Here is a 19,788-nt window from a genome sequence, read left to right on the forward strand (position 1 = left end):
GTATTTATCCATGCTATACCCAGATATTTCTAAATTTCTATGACATTCGCTCTGTTGGTGACGAGCTTCCAATGTTCCCTGGTTATTTATCTATGTAGTATGCTAAAGATTGAGTTTATGGCTTTGCAGGTCCCAAGCATACACTGTACTCCTGAAGCCCATCCTTGTTCCTTTTCTCTTGTTCTTTAAATAACCTGTCTTCTTCTGTATGTGCTCTATGATATCTCTATTTTCTCCAGCCTTGTATGATAGATATCCAAATTAACGATCTTCTCTTTTTGCAGAATATTGCTAAATTCCTTTGCCTGCTATCCTGAAAGAATCACTTTTATTTTATTTTACTAAGAATTCCATACATGTTTATAATGGGATTTGATTGAATCCAGTCCCAATTTCCTACCTTCTAGTCCTTCCCTTCTCTCCCACCCCATCGCTTCCCCTGAAGCTCCCTGTGCTCATTTGATTTTAAAACACACTGGGTCCACTTGATGCCATCTGTATGTGCATGAATATAGGAGCATCTTCTGGAACACGGGTAGCCTTTTAGAGGCCATGACACTGAAGAAAATGTACTTCCCCTACCATAGCAGCAATTGATTGCTATGTCTGCTTTTTAGAGGCGTGTTTCAGCTCAGCCTAAGGTTCCAGTCTCTAGAAACCCAGCAACAATTCTTTCCTCAAAACCATGAAGTTATTCTGTCAGACTCATTTCATTTCTGTAATTACTTTATTGATTTCCCCTTTTTGTCCTGCTGGATTTTTGTTTTGTTGTGTTGGTTTTTTATATTTATCTTAAAATGTATAATTTTCTTTTTTGACTTACATATATTTTGTCAGTTCCTATTCCTATGATACCTTAAGAAGAGACTAGAAGTGAAACGTCCAAGTGGAGGTATTACTTATGAAAAAGTCTTTGTAATACAAATTTTCTCATATTTAAGGGGTTTTATACTTAATGTTTTCTTAAACTTTTAGGTAGTATACAAAATACCAGCACTTGGGAGGCTAAGCAAGTTGAATTCAACAGCAGCCGGAGTTACAGAGACCTTCCTTCAAACAAGAGAAAGGAAACAAGTAGGGTCAGAACCACCGCATCCACCTCCAACAAGTACACACTGCAGAAGAGCCAGGACTCCCCACTGTCTAGTTATTTCTATCCAAGAACTTGGTCTGATGCATGACAAGCTTAGGGATGCCTCAGATTCCAACTGTCTTCTCCAAACAGAAAGGGGAGTAGTTCTCTCAGGATAACAAACGCTCTGTCACAGTTGCAACTTTGCCCCTTGTTCTGCTCACATCGTGACCAATTATAAAGTTTCAAACATACAGGGATTTAGTCTCAGGAAAAAAATTGCTACACACATGATGTAATTTTCCTACTCTCTCCTTTTCTCCCAATTAGAAAACAAATGTTGGCCCTGAGTTTTACTGTGGTCTCCAGCTGAAGTGTATCACATTTTATCTATTTACTTTAAACCAGAGGACACAGAAGTAAGACTAGGCAGCAAAAATGTCTAAGAGCTTTAATTGGCACATGGCTAGGAGGAGAGGAGCTTACTGGGAGAAGAGAGGGGAGGAAGGAGGGTGAGGGAGAACAGTGATGGGTAGGGTGTAAAATGACAAAACTTTACTATTTACATAAATTAAACTGTCAAAGAAAAATAATTGTCATGACCTAACTTACACAGTAAGCATTAGAGAAAAGATCAAGCATTGGGGATCAGGGTGGAAGCCTGCAAAGCAATTCATCTTACCCATCTTCTGATTGGTAGAAGCTAAATGTCATACTTTTTCTGAAGTATCTCCGAGATCTTTGATAGAGTAAAGAAAAGATAACTCTGATATGTTGATCAACCACTCCAGTGGGAGATGTATCTTAAAGGACTATGACAGACAGTGATGGAGCAGTGTACCCGAGTCTTTCATATGCTTCCCCAGTTTTGTACATCCACCATACACAACACAGACTACACACACACACACACACACACACACACGCACACACACACACAGGGTGCCTTAAAAAACAAACAATGCAGCAGAAACTGTTTAGTGGTTGCATGTAAGTGTTAAGTTAGATGGAGAATAACTCAGTCTGCAAATGGATAGGCAGTGACGTGCTTTAAATGTTCGCCTCCTCTGATGCCCTAACTGAGAAACAAGTGCTGACATGCCAATGTGAAAAGGCATAGTCACTGAGTATCATGGAATTAATGCAGCTAGAAGGCTGTACACCCCACCCCCATTGTGATAGATGGCTTTACACCAAAAGAAAGACTCAAGAAAGCAAGCTTGCTCTCTCTCATCATGTGATTGATACTTTCCACCAGAGTAGGAGAAGACCCCAAGTCCAGGATAATGGACATCTCCACCCTCAGAACCATGAGCTATCAAACCTCTACTGGACACTCAGTCCATAATATTTAGTTGTACAGAAGGAAATAACAAGTGAGTTAGCTAAGGACAGGGCTAGGTAATTTGTTCTGAAGCTTTTATAAGGAGTTGTTAACCTGTGGTTATGGACAATATCAAGAAAGGATGGAAACAGTAGGAAGAAATAGTCAAGAATGAAGGCTTTCACGACATTGTAGAAGTCTTTTCTTTCCCCACCATGATGTCTTAGTCATATCCATAAGCCTGTATATAACTCCATCTCAAAGGTCTCTTTTGTGACAGGATCCTATTTTCCTATAACACGGGAAATATATACTATTATTGACTAGATGTTGAGGTTAATCTGCCTAGGGGACATGAGAAAAGACAGCTGGAGGAATCTTATCAAAATAACCTTCTACCTAGATGCCAATAACCTACCACTCACCTGGAAGTGTGAATGTCCTGCTCTCAGGTAGTTAACATTGTCTTTTTTGTTTCTTTTTCAGTTTTTAAATTCACTCCACTTTTTGATTTACAAGTTTATCTCAGATCTCAGAAATAATCACTTTCATCACATTATTTTATTCAATTTTCTGTGAAGTGAAAGTCTTGTTTTTCTTGGGAACCACAGGCTCATTCAAAGACTTTTGGAAAGTATAATCACTTTGTGGTGGATAGACATATACTACAAATGTAGTCCACAGGAAACCTGAAAGTCCTAAAACCAATGTACAGCTCAGTGGTCTGCAAAGCAGACCTGCCTACCCTAGAAGTACCCCAGAGTGCTGCAAGGGCATACTGAGCCAAGCAATTACCCAGGCTTCAGATTCACAAATAAACCCCCGGCCACGTGCATGTTAGGCTCTTGACCATTGAACTATATCCTGTTTCCAAAATGAGTGATTTCTAGGACAGTGTGACAAATCTATTTTGTATCTGATGTTTATGACACATAAGGACAGAAGGACCTCATTGCAGCATCAGCAGAGAGGCAATCAAAAGAAGATGGTGAGGGTTAACTATGGCAAATGGAGCTTCACAAAATGCATAGCCTGTCTCATAAGAGCCCCCATGTGTTTCCTTATCTCAAAACATTTCTCTAGTATTGAAGCTTATTAAACAGAGTAGAAGTGCAATGTCCTAAGCTTGCTATGCTCTAGTTTTAAAGATTACTTGCTTACAGAAAGTCGATTCTGTAAAAACAACTCAAGTCATCTCATTCAGTTTTTTCCCAACTAGAATTTTAAAACTAACATAACTGACTTTCAAGTTTTATAATGGCTTTACATTGTTCTGACCAAAGACAGATCAGTAAATTACAGTGTTGACTCACTTGGGTAAACTATAAAATTTTGTAATGTCATCATAAAAAATTAATCTTCGGATGTCAAGGATATGTTTTAATGCATATATGCTTCATAGCTCAATCAATGGAAAAGTCTCAAATATACATCTGTTTAATAGTAAATAAAATACATGGTGGAATGAAAATTAAGAATAAATTTACAGTTAGGAAAAGAAAATTATAAAATATCTGACTTATAAAAACAAAATTTTTCTTCACATTTTAAAAATATTGAGAGTGGAGTTGGAGATGTCTCAGCAGTTAAGATAACTTGCTGCTCTTGCTGAGAACCTGGGTTTGGTTCCTATCACTCACACTGTGGCACACAATTGTTTGGAACACAATTCCAGAAGTTCTTACCTCTTCTTCTAACCTCCACAGGCCCCAGAAACACACACAGACAACACAGACACACTCAGACACAGACAGACAGACAGACAGACAGACAGACAGACAGACATGGAGAGAGAGAGAGGGAGAGAGAGAGAGAGAGAGAGAGAGAGAGAGAGAGGGAGGGAGGGAGGGAGGGAGGGAGGGAGGGAGAGAGAGAGAGAGAGAGAGAGAAAGAGAGAGAGAGAAAGGCAGACACTCATACACATTAAATGAACAAATAAATAAATGCAAAAATGTTAAAGGGTGATAGTACATATATATTACATCACTATGATTCTGGATTCTGTTAAATAAACTCTTGTGGTTTGTATATGCTTGGCCCAGGGAGGGGTACTATTAGGAAGTGTGACCTCTTTGGAGCAGGTGTGGCCTTACTGGAGGAAGTGTGTCACTGTAGGGGTGGGCTTTGAAGCCTTCTTGCTATCCACATGGAAGTCAGTCTGGTCCTGGGTGCCTTTAGATTAAGATGTGGTACTCCTAGCTCCTTCTCCAGCAACATGTCTGCCTAGACACTGCCGTGCTTCCTGTCTATGATAATGGACTGGACCTCTGAAAACCAACCACAATTAAATTTTGTACTTTATAAGAGTTGCCTTGGTCATGGTGTCTCTTCACAGTAATGGAAATCCTAACTAAGACATGTAGTTTAAGAGTCAAGCTGGGTCTTGGAGAGGTTGTGTATGCAAAGGGCCTGCTGAGCAAACATGAAAACTGACATTCAGTTCCCAGCTCCCACATAAAAGCCAGGCATGGTGCCACACACCTTTAACCACACTGCTGGGCATGGTGACATAGGCAAAGATTCGTGGCTCCCTCGAGCCCTTTGGCCAAACGATTGCCCAAACTGATAAGCTGTATGTTCAGTGATCTTTCTGCCTCAAATATGGTGGAGAGCAATTGAAGAAGATACTTGATGTCAACCTCTGACCTTCACAACCACATATGCACATGGCCACACAAACATACACACACACACACACTTTATATTCGGAATGATATAAAATATTCATTTCAGAATTGTAATACTTAAAATACGACAAAACAGCATCACTTTACATTTTTTTATTGTGATAAAACATTTGAGACTTGAGATCTGTGAATGCCTACCCTGTAAACCTTATTTTAGAATGTGCACTGTCAAAAATAGTTTAATGGTAACTTCTCACAGCAGTGTACTTTTGATCATCACCAAGGATCATTGATGGACTCACACAAGCTCTGAATTAAATTCCAATTAAAACCCAGACTTTGCTTGTTCTGTAAACACTCAACAGACCCTTTCCTGTGCTGTTCTGGCATTTGTTCTTCTTGTCGGTCTGGTATGCAAACACACTGGGATGAGCACTAATGGGAGAAGGTCACACAATCTTAAACAGTTCTCTATAAACTTTCTGTTTGAGCTTGTTTTAGAAAAGAATAACTTGAGCAAATTATCCTGGTTTGTTTAGCAAATATGCCTTGCAGCAGAGAGGTAAGAGTGGTCCCTAAATTTCATTGCTAACATCACACTGTGAGTCCATTGCTTCAAAAACAATTTCTCTGCCCTTCTAATGTTAGAGAGAAATAAAAAGAAACACACTAAAAATAGACTTTACCAGGTCTTCTACTACTTGATAACACTGTTTGCCTTTCTCTGGAACGTTTTTCTTTCATAGACTTTTCTCCTGGGAAATGCTTCTGCACAGAACACGAACTAAATCAACTCTGAATCTTTTGTGATCCATCTTCTTTTGATGTGTTTGTTTCAAAACATCTTAAAATCCGAGCAAGTAAGATGGTTTAGAAGGTGAGCATGCCTGCCACCAAGCTTGGTGACCAGAGTTTTATCACCAGGTCCCACATGTTAGGAAAGAACCAACTCCCACAAGTCATCTTCTGACTTCTATGGCACACACATGCCCCACAGAAACACAAATGAAATGAAATTCAAGTGAAAACTAACTTCCTAAATTTATTCTACACACAATTTATTCTACAATTTCCTAGCTACTGCTGGTCCATCTCTTACTTTTTTGTGCTCCATGTAAATTCAGTTCAGAGCAAGAGTCACATTACAAGGATACAGCCTTCCTTCTACAGCTTCTGACACTTCTTTTCCATTTCTGCTACCCGAGAGCTGCACCTCCCTGTGGAATTCTGTAATCCTAATGTTGCCTCAGAGTAGTGCAAATCTCACACTTGCACAGTATCACTGATTCAGAGATTAGTGCCTAGTTCAACCAACAAATAAGCTGATATAAATGTACAAAAGAATGATTTCCACTTAAACTTGAGTGAAAGAAATAACAGACCTTATACTAAGGCATCAAACTCTGAATGAAAAATAGTCTTTGTTTCTCTTCCTTTTGTTTGTTTTATTTATATTATTTTCAGACAGGGTCTCACTCTGCAACAAAGGCTGGCCTCCAACTCCTGGCAACTCTCCTGTCTAGGATTCCTGAGCTCTGAGATTGCTGTCATGCCTGGTTTGAGAATCTCTTCTCTACTATGCAAGTCCAATTTTATGTTAGGTTTTATATTTCAGGAGAGAGACCTTAAACTAATTTAACTCATTTTTGCTCTATATTTCCTAGAAATCCATATTATCATTATTCAGATTATCAGAAAGGTATTTTTAGTAAAATGGGCCCAAGGGCTGTATTCAGTATAAAAACTTTTATTTGGGCACATATGTTTTATTGAATCTTCAGAAACTATGACCATGCCTGGAATACGGTAAATGCTTAGCAAGGATTCAGTGAGCAAGAACTGTAGGAATCACTATGGATAGCTGAATGCATGATAATTTACTGGTCTGACATCATCTGATAATTAGATATCATCATTTAGCTCTTAAATTAAGCTTCTAGATAGATATCAACCAGAAACATGACCTTTTAAGTTTCTTCTGACTATATCACACAGGGTCTGTAGATTATCTGTTCTCTCTACATACTATATTATTGTGGACAAAGAACTTCATCTCTCAATACCCAGCTCTCCTTCCATATATAATGGTAATCACCATTATGCCTCTTGTGAGACGCTCCTATTCACACTTGGCTAGTTCACAGGAAAGCAGTCTCCAACATAAGCTGTCACTGTCTTCGCACAGCTCTTGCACATTGTTGACTCTTGCAAAGAGGTAAGCACACTGCTGGACTGACTAGCTCGATTGCTATAGGTGAATGGAGTCATTGCTTCACTAACCATAAAATTAATTCATCCAGGCAAAGAGCTTGTTCCCTGTGATGAAACCAGAACATAAAATATGTGCTGTGCATTAGGGCTTAAAGGTGGAAATAAACAGACAAGTCACAATGTAGTAAAAGAAGAATTTTTAGGTTTCTTTGGTGAAACAAAAGCAGATATAAAAAGTTACAAAGATTTTAGATTTTCATTCACAAAAAAAGTCATTCACATTTTACACTATACATGTTATAATATAAATACAGGGAAGTATTTTATGTGCATTGTAATGGAAAAGAAAAAAGCCCTAGTAAGTCAACACAGTGAGTTTTCTGTGCTTTAGAACACATTAGGATGGACTATACTCACTGCCCAGACCCAGGACCTTGCCTAAGACACTATGTATGCTTGTGAGCACAGTCATTCCCTCTAAGCCCAAGGAGGTTGTGTGAGAAACAATCAACATAGGACCAACCCCAGTCTGCTCTTCCTCCACTCTTCTTTGACCTGAGGTATAAAACATAAAGTCTGCCCATACTTATGGGATGCCACACGATGCTTCAATGCTTGCTTTCACTGTGTCATTTCAAAGCTGGTTCCTGTTCACAGTTTACTTGTAATTTTTCTGTAGGTTGTTATCAATAAAGGGAATGGATGAGCCTTAGATGCCTTCCTTCCATGAGCAGTTTTAACTTTGAGCCTTAAAATATCTAGATAATGGTTCCGGTGTCATCTTCAGCAACCACTATTCAAACACAAGGGGTAAATTCGTGAAGTGAAAACTTCAACACATACACTCCACCTAACGGTAAGCAATGGCCACACTATTCTACACCTACACGCTTACTTGGAATGGGAAAACACCACTATGGATAGCTAAACACGTTCCCATTCTCTGTAATAAACACTTGGAGCATTCTATCTGTCACATTATTGAAACAGGAAGGGAGTACCTATATTATAAGGTTTCAAACTATGAAGAAAATATAAAAGCTAACACTGAATAATTACTAGCATACTGCATTGATTTCAGGTCTTGGGGAAAATAACATCCAATAAATTAAATCCGTATGGCTTACTTCATTTATTTATGTGTGCTTCGCAGCTGCAGCATTCATACATAAACATTCAAAATTTTTATAAAGGATTAAAATGGTTATATGTACAAAATGGTTTTTTTTTTGCACGAATGTTGTTTTAAGAAACCCTCCCTCCCCCACCCTCCACAACCGTTGTTCTATATCCATTCCAAATACTTTGATCTGTTACCTTACCAGCGTTAGTGTTAAGAAAGCCATTGTAAAGGAAAGCTGGTTGAGTTAATAATTAGCAATTTGACCCCTAAAAAAATGTTCCAGGTCATAGAAAAGTCCTCCATTCAGGCGCTTCGTGTAAGTGAAGACAAAGGAACATGGCAAAGTGGAGTTACACCCTGGAGCTCCGAAAGGTTCATCAGCTGGGCATCAGCCAGGCATCAGCGGGGCTCCCGTGGCTGACATGCGTGCAGAGACCTGCAAGATTCTGTGTGCTGGTTGTCCAGAAAAGCCGTCCTCAAACTTGCTGACAGTCAAAGGGTAGACAAAACCATTTCCAGCCTAAGCAAACTATAGCAAAGCAGCCAAACCAATGATTAAAGACCTCGAAAGCTCCATAATCATCATTAAATATGCCTGAACTGAGTGTGATGTTTTATTTTATATACAGGATTAAAATCAACATTAAATCATCTTATTTACATGGCCATCGGTGCTGATATTGCGCTTTTTAAATAGTACAGTAGGCTGGTGTACAGGAAACAGTCTGCACTGGAGGCAGAGAGCGGACTAAAGAAATTAGATAGGCTGAAAATGGTTATCTTCTTCGCTTATTTTCTTTCACTTTATTCGCTTTTTCAAAATTCCATGTTTCATTGAAAATATTTTAAGAGTACAGCCACCCCAAATGACCAGAGGGCAGTCCCAAAATCCAAACCAACTGCTAATTCTTCATGAGGTGATAGGAAAGGCACGGAAAGGCAGGGCTTTGGCTGAAATGATGAATGAAGCACATGTTCGCCATTTTAAGGATCAGCGCCTCGTTTCCTGCCACCTCCGGCTCCAGCGATGCTCATGTTTTGATGTATTTATAGAATTGTCCTTTGCTGATGAGGAATTTTTTAAGTATTTCTTAGAATAAGTCCTTTGGTATGCAGATGCTACATGGAAGAAAACAAAGAAAGAAAGAAAACACAACAGTATTACTTGCTCCATACCCTAAACTACTGATACTACAGCCGTAAAATGTAGGTGTCTAGTATCTGTTAAAGCACGGTTGTCCATTCCTTCTAAAGGACCACTTACGGTTCATGCAGGTTATTTTAGGCATAGCCCATCTGCCATTTCCTAGGCACCGGATAGTTGGAAGGTGACGTTGAATGAAACCATCTTTGCAGTGATATCTAATCAAGGAGTTGATTTCATAACGTGGTTTCATCTTTCCAAAGGTCTTGGCATTTTCTACAACAGGGGGTTGGCCGCAAGCAACTAAGAAAAAGCAAATTGTGTTATTTCCAAGAAATCTAAGCATTTTAATTAGTGTAAACATCAGAATTAATCTTGCTCTATTTCTGTACTATAACACCTCAGAGTCTCAATCTTTGTAAAAGGCATTTATATAGAATTTAAAAATAAAAATAATTTAAAATTTTTAGATTGATGCTCTGGATGTATATTTTTTTATCTCAGATCATGTCATTTTGAGTTATATTTTTATTAAAATGAAATATCATAAAATGGCATACACTTACCTATCCATCTACAAAGTCACCATTTAAAAATACCTCCAGAAAGAAAAAGCACCTGTCTAACATCAATAAGTAGCCTATTAACATTGTTTTCCTTATTATCTCTTATCATTTATTAACCATTTTGAGTTGGAGTAATGACATATTTCTAATAGTGAACTATCACTATCATTTCCAGGAAAAAAAAAAAAACATAAAAAGCAAAGCAAAAACAGTATCATCTTTAACACCATTGATTTGAAATATAGGCATACACTTCTAAGTATAAATAAAATGTTACCTGGTCCTACGTATTCTATACTAGAACATGGAAGATTAGACACTGTTCCTGCCTCAGGCCTGTCTAACTGTCTGTTGTTTGAGACAGAGAGTTATGTAGCCCAGGGTGATTCTGAATTCACTCTGTAGTGAAGGATGACAATGACTCCCTGATCATTCCTCCTCTACTTCCCATATGGCACTTTCACAACTAAACACTACTCTCCCTGGTCTATGTCGTTATAGGGACTGGCTATTTTAGGCTTCTTGCACACCAGAAATTGGGGGTAACTATGGAATTTACATTTCAAAATCTTAACATATCAAAAAATTTTAATGATAACATGTGTTTAATCTGTATTAATTTTATTTAATCTAATATTAGAAAGCTGTTTATAAATACATTATTTTTTCAATGACAGATTCAGGTTTAATTTTAATTTACTTCTGCTTTATCCAACCTGCACCTACACACTGCATTTATCATAATATTAGAAGTTATAATAGGACGCTGATACTGACAAGCATCGGGTAGAAGGAAGCTATAGTGAGAGAGAAGATTAAAATCATCAACTGGATAATTGATTGTATGTGCTTCTGTATTGTACTGACAAATCACACGCTGAAATGATTTTTATCATTTTTAGGAAATAATTACATGACTTCCTCAAAACTGCTTATATATAAACATTATTTTTAAAAGGCTAAAATAATTCAGTCGAATATTGTGGCTAGAATTAGTCAAAACATATAAGCTTGCTACTTGACAACATGGCAGAGCAGTAGAGGAGGCAATCTTAAAACATTAACAATTGCATATTCATATGACAAAATATATTTGCTTCCCTACCTCACAGAACACATGGAAAGCCAGTTCTAGGTAGCTTAAACATACAAACACAAATGGCAAAGTTATAAAACATCAGCAAACAATACCAAATATCTTTATGATTTTAGGGTTCATAAAGATTTTTATTCAAAGCACAGAAAAAGCTGGAATAACAAGGTAACATTAAAAATATGAATTATCATCACCAAAAAACATGTGAGAGTAAAGAAAAACTACAAACTAAGAGAATATATTTACAAAATATATAACTGTCAAGGAATTAGAGATGAGGATGTCATAAGAACAAATGACAATAGGAGAAAGGAATCAATTACCAAAATTAAAGAAAAGTCATGACTAAAAAACTGTGCTAAAGACAATCTACAAATAACTAATAAAAACATGAAAATATAGTCAACAAATACTCAAGAAAGTGGAAATTAAATAAAAAAGGATAATATTTCATACCCACCAGACTGGCCCAAAATGTCTCAAGTCCAATAATATCAAATGTTGGAGAAGTGAAGTGTCAGGGGCCTCTCTCACCTGGCTGGTGGGAGTGGGAGTTGCTACACTGGGATGTGATTTGGCACTTGCTAGTAAGTATGATGATCTATAGATCTTATGATTCAGCTTCTTCCCTCCTGGAAGGATGTCCTACAGAAACTCATGGAAGTCTACCAAGAGCAAGTGTATGAATATTCATAGAAACATTATTTATAACAGTAAAAACACTGACTACAATCCACATAGTCACTGGTAAGGGAAGTAATCAATAAAATGTAGTTGCAGCTAACAAACTACTTACACAACAGTAAAAGCAGAGAACGTGCAGCTACATAATTCATATTGATAAATTTAAACAACTAGGCAGAATAGCAAAAAAAGCAAGATATAGATTATACATATAATATGATTCTTATGTAAGCTCCAAAAAATTGGAGACAAGTACTCTATCTTTCTGGAATAATGTTACAGGGAAAAGCAAAGAAACCAAGTCATTATCTCGGGCAGGAATTTTGACTAGGAAACACTAACAAGATGGTCCAAAGATGTATGGGCAGCAGGAAGGAAGGAAGGTGTCCTTTTTAAAATGCTGTTTTTCTATATATTAAGCATCTTTTCTTACCTGTAAATAATTAGAAGAACTACTTAGGCCTGTAGGCTTGGTGTATGAAGTATCTAAGAGACTATTTAAAAAGCCTGTCAACACTGACACTATAAAACTCTTCTAGAGCCATGAGAGAAGAATCCATTCTTTAATGAAGTGCTGTTAGCATCTTTCAAAACCCATCCCAATTGGGAAATCTAACACATGTTATGTGACATTTTCTTGGCTCCAAAACTGAAGTTCTCAACAATTTTACTTCCTCTCTAAACTCTTCCTGCCCCAAGAGACAATGGCCATTAATAGAGTCTTCTGGTTGGCACAATGAGGAGGGAATATGGAGCCAAGAGTACCGTTGGTATTCATCATACAGAGGGCCAGGAGGATGCTAAGTATTCTTGACAGATTGGACAGTCGATCACAGTAAAGATCTATCTCCTGCTTCCAAGTGTCAGTGTTGTTGCTATGGTGAAACTGTGCTATAGGACAAACAAGCTTAAGAAAAGCACAATGAAAATCATCATGCTGGGACCATTCAGAGGTCACAGAAGGCAAACACAACATTTTGATAAAGACAAAGTGTTTAGTAAAGACTTGTTGTTCTGGAAAAGGGAAAACAGCAAATACTCGATTTGCTACTTTTACCAGTTCCATGCAGAAGCGCTGAGGAAATGCACAGACTGAAAGCTTCTTATGGAGATAATGCATTGAGGATAAGTGTTACCCTGGATAAGAGATCAGCAGAGTAATCCTAGACAGCAGCAGAGTTTCATCTAGACTAGGGCTGTGTCCATCTTAATGTTCTGTCTCCCAACACAGTTTGCTATAGGTGATAAGTCTTACCTAGCATCTTTATCATACACACACACACACACAAATGTGTATATTCTAGTATATTTTAATTCAAAGACAATTTAAATGTATTTTACAATTTGCATTGGTAGTTTGTACTCTTTCTTGAAGTGGATCTTTGTTGCCCTAGGAACCAGATATCCATGCTTCCATGGTTTAAAATCGTTTTCACAAGTAGTATTAAAGTTCTCTTGTGTAATATCCATTGCTTCAGAAAAATGATTATATGCTACACATGTACTCATGCTACATACTAGTCATTGACAAACACTACATAAGCTTCAAACTCAACTTTCTTGGTGTTTGGGGTGTTTTTTGTTGGTTTTTTATTTTCTGCTTAACACTAACCAAACAATTTTTATCCTGAAACTTTTACAACTGTCTTTGCTTATCAAATGTTGAAGGCAGTCACAGGGATGACAGTTTTGTTCCATAGATTACAACTAGAAAAAAACCTCTTAAAGAATGCTTAAAAATGTTCAAATCCCCAGCAAAGATAAAGGAATTAGTAAAACCAGGGTCTGCTCAATACTCGTTGAAGACTGCAGTGAACAGGAGCCTGCAGCCCCCTCTAGAGCAGTTTCTCAGCTCTGCAGTCCCAGCCCACTGAAGCACTTGAACAGGAGCCAAGATCTTCCTACAAAAGCAATACTGCCTACTGCATGACACTTCCAACAGTTTTGCTGCCAATGTCTTTAGAATTCTCTTTACCAGGATGAAAAAAACAAAACAAAACAAAACAAAAAAAGTCTACAGGCCTTTGGCCAACGATTGCTTAAACTTCTTATGGGCAGTTTACCTGTATAAATACCACCTTCTTATCTTAAGAACATGAAATATAGTGAGGATAGTACTGAAAACAAACCTTTTCTTTCTACTGAGACAGCAAAACAGCTTTAGGCCACAAGAAAGGACAGAGCAGGTCTCATTTGCATCTCCCAGGGTGAAACCTTGTCTACAGGACTCTGCTGGCAATTGGTATGCAGATTCAGTGCCCTGCTGTAGCACCCCTTACCTGTTCCCTTCTTGCAGGTGTAGGTGAGGTGGTAGTTGCATGGGACATCATTCCACTGGCCGTTCTCATGCCAAATGATCACAACGCAGTCTTCTCCAGCAGAAAAGAAGCTGTCAGGTTGGTTGGGTCTCCAGTTCTCATATTGCTGTACAAATGGAGACAGAAGATTAATAAATATTCAACAGTTCGAGCCCCAGTGGCTATCTGATTGAAATGGACTCTACAATTTCTATTCAACCACAGGATGGGACTTGTTTTCATGGTAAATACTTTCAAACTCTTTATGGGAAATATATATATATATTACACACTAATTCATGTGTAACGATAGTAAGAACAGTGCTGAGAAGCCTCCTGAACTTGGTAGGAAATGCAAGCTCAGAGTTACAGGGTAACTAAGTGACAGTCACTGGGAATACACAAGTATGTTAGTTAAATTCAATTTCAAATGCATTTTTGGTTTGAAACTGAATAAAAAATGTGTTACAGAAATATAAAGTTGAGCCTTGTAGTATATTGAGCTCCATAGAGACAGCTCCAGGGCAAGCAAGAGTGGGACAGGCACTGGGTGACTGTGCCTTGCGGAGGAAAATCAACTAAACCTGGGCAAAAGAGATCCTAAGAATCCAAGAGGCAAAATGTCCTTATATGTATTCTTTGTGTAAACCTGCCAGGAGGAGCACAAGAAGCACCCGGATGTTTCTGTCAACTTCTCAGAGTTCTCCAAGAAGTGCTCACAGAGGTGGAAGACCATATCTGCTAAAGGAAAGAGGAAATTTGAGAAAGAGGGAATTTGAAAAGGGGGAGTATGAGAAGAAGAATGTCAAGTTGAAGGAGAAGTACGAGAGAAGAATATTGCTGTATACAGAGCTAAAGGAAAACCTGATGCAGTGAAAAGGATGTAGTCAAGGGGGAAAAGAACAAGAATAAGAAGGAGGAGGAAGATGATGATGAGGATGAAGATGAAGAAAAGGAAGAAGATTGTGATGATGAAGAAGATAATGAATAAGTTGTTTCCAGCACAGTTTTTTCTTGTCTATAAAGAATTTAACCCCCCGTACACAACTCACTCCTTTTAAAGAAAAAAATTAGAATATAAGACTGTGTAAGATTTGTTTTAAAATGTGCAGTGTCAGTGTCCTTTTTTGTATAGTTAACACACTACCGAATGTGTCTTTATGTGTCCCTGCCCTAGTGGTTATTTTGTAGGGAGATTGCAGCCATAATTCAACCAGTAGAATTAAACTTTCTGAAAATGCTTGACAATGTCTATCAAGAAACTCAAAAAGTGTGAAACCATAATTCTGTTCCTAGTAATGTATCCTCAAAAAACTAACCAAAGATAGGAACAACATTTATGGTAAATACTCTTTGTAGGAAAGTTTAATGAAACCATCATGTAGAAAGACCATACTTTGAATAAATTTTGGTGTGGCCAGGAAGGAATATTATATAACCATTAAATATTTTATCATTGAAGACTATTCAAAGAAATAAAAATATACATTAAGATGCAGGATAATACCAGACTCACATATCATTTCAGATACCATTTGATGGCCATAGAAGGCCAAACTAAAGTCCAGTAAAACCTTATCAAGTTTCTATAAGTGCTCTGACATTGAGTTTTCCATCTTATTTTTTTTTATTTTCTAAATTCTACAGAGTATGAACAGCTAGGTATCCAATCAGTGAAAGTAAATATTATGAAATTACTTCTACATTTATCAAAAGTATTCACACAACCTAGCTAAGCTGGTTTAAAGGTACCTCAACAGATGCCATTTCACGTTCCCAAAGTCCCTCAACAGCTTTGTGCTTTCAACTGACTCTTCCTACTGCTCTGGATATCACCGGAGCTATTCTCACACTGAAATTCATTAGACTTCTATGCCAGGGAGCTGCTTCTTTGGGCTTAAACTGAAAAAAGATGTAATTGTCTTTCCTGAGAATTGCATCTGGCACCTAACAATGTTTCAAAATGTGTGTTTTTGTTGTCTGGCAGCTCTGGCTTAATTGTGCAGGACCAGGTGTTTGTTGTGTGGCTTCTACAAAAATGTCTAATGCCTACAGGGGTGTATCACTATCGCCTCGCCATAACTCAGTAGTGTCTTTTACCTTAGTTAGGGTGATTTGAATTTGTTCATATTGTTGCTAAATTGACTCATGGTTGCTGTTTCATCCTTAACTTTTTTTTCTTTTTCTTTTTTTTTTTTTTTTTTTGCTTATTTAACTTTTATGGCAAGTGAGTAAAAATAAATAAGTAAATAAAAACTTGACCGTAAATGTAATAATATATTTTCATTAATTTTAAATATTAGGAAAATATCCCTCCTGAGGAAATAGATCCAGTTATAAGAATATAAGCTCTCATTTTCTCTATCCCTAGCAACAAAGTAAGGATTATTTAACCAAGCAGAGAAAAACACAACACCTCCCATGTGAAATGTTTTTCTTCACTTGGAGTTAAGAACAAGCATCTAGGGTGATGATGTTTGCTTGTTTTCCTTTGTTTCATTTTGTTCTATGTTTGGCTGTTTGGTTTTTGCTTTTAAAGTAAGTTCTTACCACATAGTTCAGGTAAGCTTCAACCTTGCCTTGTAATCTTGGGTCATCTACTCTGAAGTAACCCGACTCAACACACTCCTAGGGTTGGAATGGCAAACCAGTAGTTATTCTAAGAAGCCAGCATGGGTTTAAAAAATTTCATTCAAAACCTTTATCAAGAATAGGTGCCAGCCACGTATCTGTAGAGTTACTGTCTACAGTCTCCGAGACTCTGCTTTCTCACTACTCTGAACTCTGGTTGTCTTGAGAGGATATGTTCAAATTATTTTGTTCTTTCATTCTTTTCTGATGGCAAAAAACAAAACAAAAACAAAACCTATGACATAAAACTCAAAGGGTTGATGTAAAAGAATGTCAACTCAGATGTAAATATTTCTTCTGTTTTATTAAAAGATACTTTGACCCAGTATGAAATTGCTTAATGCTTTATATCATATGACAAAATTACTCTGGGAGTTTCAATTAAATAACTAGCTAGCTCTCTGTACCTGCAAAACAAGTTCTCAAGTGACAAGCATTTCAATTAAATTAAATTCAGTTACTGCCCCCCCCCACAACTGAGTTCAAATATATCACCTGCCAAAATAATAAAATGGTTGAAAAAACCCTGGCTGAACTCCAACAGCTAATAAGTATGGCTCTGTTACACAAAACTTGTCTCCACATACAGGAAAGCTGTTCCAAACCAACCCAAATATTTCTGGGAAAAAAATTCAGAGCAGACTAAAGTTATTCATCTAAATATATACCAAATTACAAATGCTTACATTTGTTTCAAATAGTCTTTCTTGTCAAAACTGTCCTGCTGGCTCTCTGCAGCCCACATGACATCCCAGCATCCTAACCCTCAGGGAAGGACCTCAGGTTTCAAAGCAACTGAATGGGTTTCTCTCTGAATAGATGCAGAATTAGTTTTCTTCCCCATGTCTGGAGTTCCCTTATCTGACTCAGTCAGCATGGCAGGTAGGGGGTGTTGGATGGGAGGCAGAGTCAGCTTTGAGCAATTTTCAATAACGTACTACAAGAAGAATCTTGCAGTACTTAATCATATATGAAGGCTAGAGACCACAAATACTCATTCATAGTAGGTGATGTTTTATCTTTTAAAATATGTAACACATGATCATGGTTAATGATACCAAAATCTCTGTCAGGGGCAGCCCTGCTTATACACTGAAGGCCTAAAATCAGCCATAGGCCTAAAATCTGCAATAGGCCTGACATACACGCCTACTAACACAAAGTCTTGGGTCTCTGTGGAAAAACACTGAAACAGATGACTAGAAGCTATTGTAAACAAGCAGCTTTGGTGGGAAATTGCCAGGCTGAATAATCATAGACCTTGTAGATAGGTAACCTTGGTGGATAGTACCAACTTAGATAAGAATAGGTGAATCATAGGCAGAGTCATAGTGATCTGTCCCCTGAACCTTCACCCAGCTGACACTCTGTTCTGAAAGATATCTGTACTCCCCATGAACACATAAGCTCCTGCATCATCCCCTACTCCACATCCTGCCTTTTTGTGTATATAACCCCTGTGTGAAAAAGTAAAAATTGTGATTTGATCAGACTATAGACAGATTGCCATTTTTTGCGTCTTTGCGTGTTCCCCCCCTTTCAGGTGACCTCCCTGGACCCCTGTTTAATGCCCTGCTGGACCAGGACAAATCTCAGCAGTTAATCAGCATCCCAGGTATAAACAATACAACCAAAACAATCTATTTACCTAATTCACCTTTCCATATATAGAAATGAATAACTGTTTCTCTACAAGTGACTATTAAAAACTTTTTCTAGATATATATAAGACTTAGAAATAAACAAGAACGTTGCTCTAATCTCTAACAGGGGGAGGGGGAGTAGGTTTGGGTTCTGCTTTAAGTACTGATTTCATTAGAAGAAAGAGAACAAAGTTATCAGGCATTAGCTGCTGCTGCAGTGATTGGCACAAATAAAGACCAATTAAACTCTGAGGAAGTGTGTGAACATCTGGGTAGCAAGGAGGACCACAAACAGATATAAGAGAGGTTCTTAAGCATAAACTGGCATAAATTGGTTCACTTTTCCCCAGTGCACCACTCCAAAATAATATTTAGGTTTTGGGTTTTGTTTTGTCTTGTTGTTGTTTGGTTTTTGAATTTTCAGTGTTTTGTTTGTTTCTATGGTTTGTTTGTATGTTTTTGTTTTAATTTTTATTTAGGGGTTTGGTTTTGTGAGGTTGTATGTGTGAATGTGAGTGTGTGTGTGTGTGTGTGTGAACAGTCTAAAGAAGCAGAAGGTGGTAGTGTCTGGGAGGAGTTGGGGAACATGGATATTATCTACAAATCCTATCTCCGTGTATGAATTTACCAAGAAATGTATAGTAATATTTCAAGTGAATTGAGAAGAGGAGTGGGCATAAATAATACACTATACAAAATTCTCAAAGCACTAGTAAAATATTGTATTTATTTTAAAAGTGACAGTAAGTAGTTTAATATTTTATCTTAAAAGGGGATGAGTTTCAATTTCAATATCAAAACTCTTAGGACTCAAAGTGAAGGATTCATAGAATATTTTAAATGTCCAGTATGGGGCGAGAGAGATGGCTCAGTGTTTAAGAGTACTTGTTACTTTTACAGTTAACCCAGGTTTGATTCCCAGCACCCACATGGTGAACTAGGAGATCAGACACCATCTTCTGTCATCCTCATCTGAACTCTCCAGAAACTAGGCATGTATGTGATGCTCATACATACATGCAGACAAACACTACTCCTCATACAATATAAACCTAAAATAAAACTTTATAAAATACCCGATTTAAATATTGTTTTGTCATTGTAAATTGAGACGTTTTAAATTAGAATTTTAGCAGTGACTAGCCCTCCTTTACAATCTTTTCACTTAACTTTATTTAACTTGGTAAAATAACCACAGTAAAAATCACTGAGCACTGATTTTTCTAATGAATCAGTCTCTTAAGAGACATTGGGGTGCCTTTTATTTTACAATGTTCCATTTAATAGAATGAAAACAAATTAAACAGAATTGTCATAGCCAATAATCTATGCAGTTTCATCTGCATGTGAGCTTTGAGATGCACCTTCAT

General features: G+C 37.5%; 1 protein-coding gene across 4 annotated transcripts in view; it reads right to left on the reverse strand.

The window, feature by feature from the left end:
* Nucleotides 1–7,411: 7,411 nt before the first annotated feature.
* Vcan (versican) overlaps nt 7,412–19,788 on the reverse strand; it is an 89,126-nt gene continuing 76,749 nt past the window's right edge. For 3 of the 4 annotated variants that reach the window (XM_028760116.1, XM_028760115.1, XM_028760113.1), the window contains 3 exons: nt 14,127–14,271; nt 9,622–9,804; nt 7,412–9,476 (listed from right to left, as the gene is read on the reverse strand). In XM_028760116.1, the coding sequence (XP_028615949.1) occupies nt 9,349–9,476; nt 9,622–9,804; nt 14,127–14,271 (456 nt within the window). In that variant the 3' untranslated portion in view covers nt 7,412–9,348. The remainder of the gene's footprint in view (nt 9,477–9,621; nt 9,805–14,126; nt 14,272–19,788) is intronic. The other variant, XM_028760114.1, reaches the window with a different exon arrangement.

The sequence above is a fragment of the Grammomys surdaster genome, unplaced genomic scaffold, assembly GCF_004785775.1.
Source record: "Grammomys surdaster isolate TR1022 unplaced genomic scaffold, NIH_TR_1.0 126391, whole genome shotgun sequence".
NCBI lineage: Eukaryota > Metazoa > Chordata > Mammalia > Rodentia > Muridae > Grammomys > Grammomys surdaster.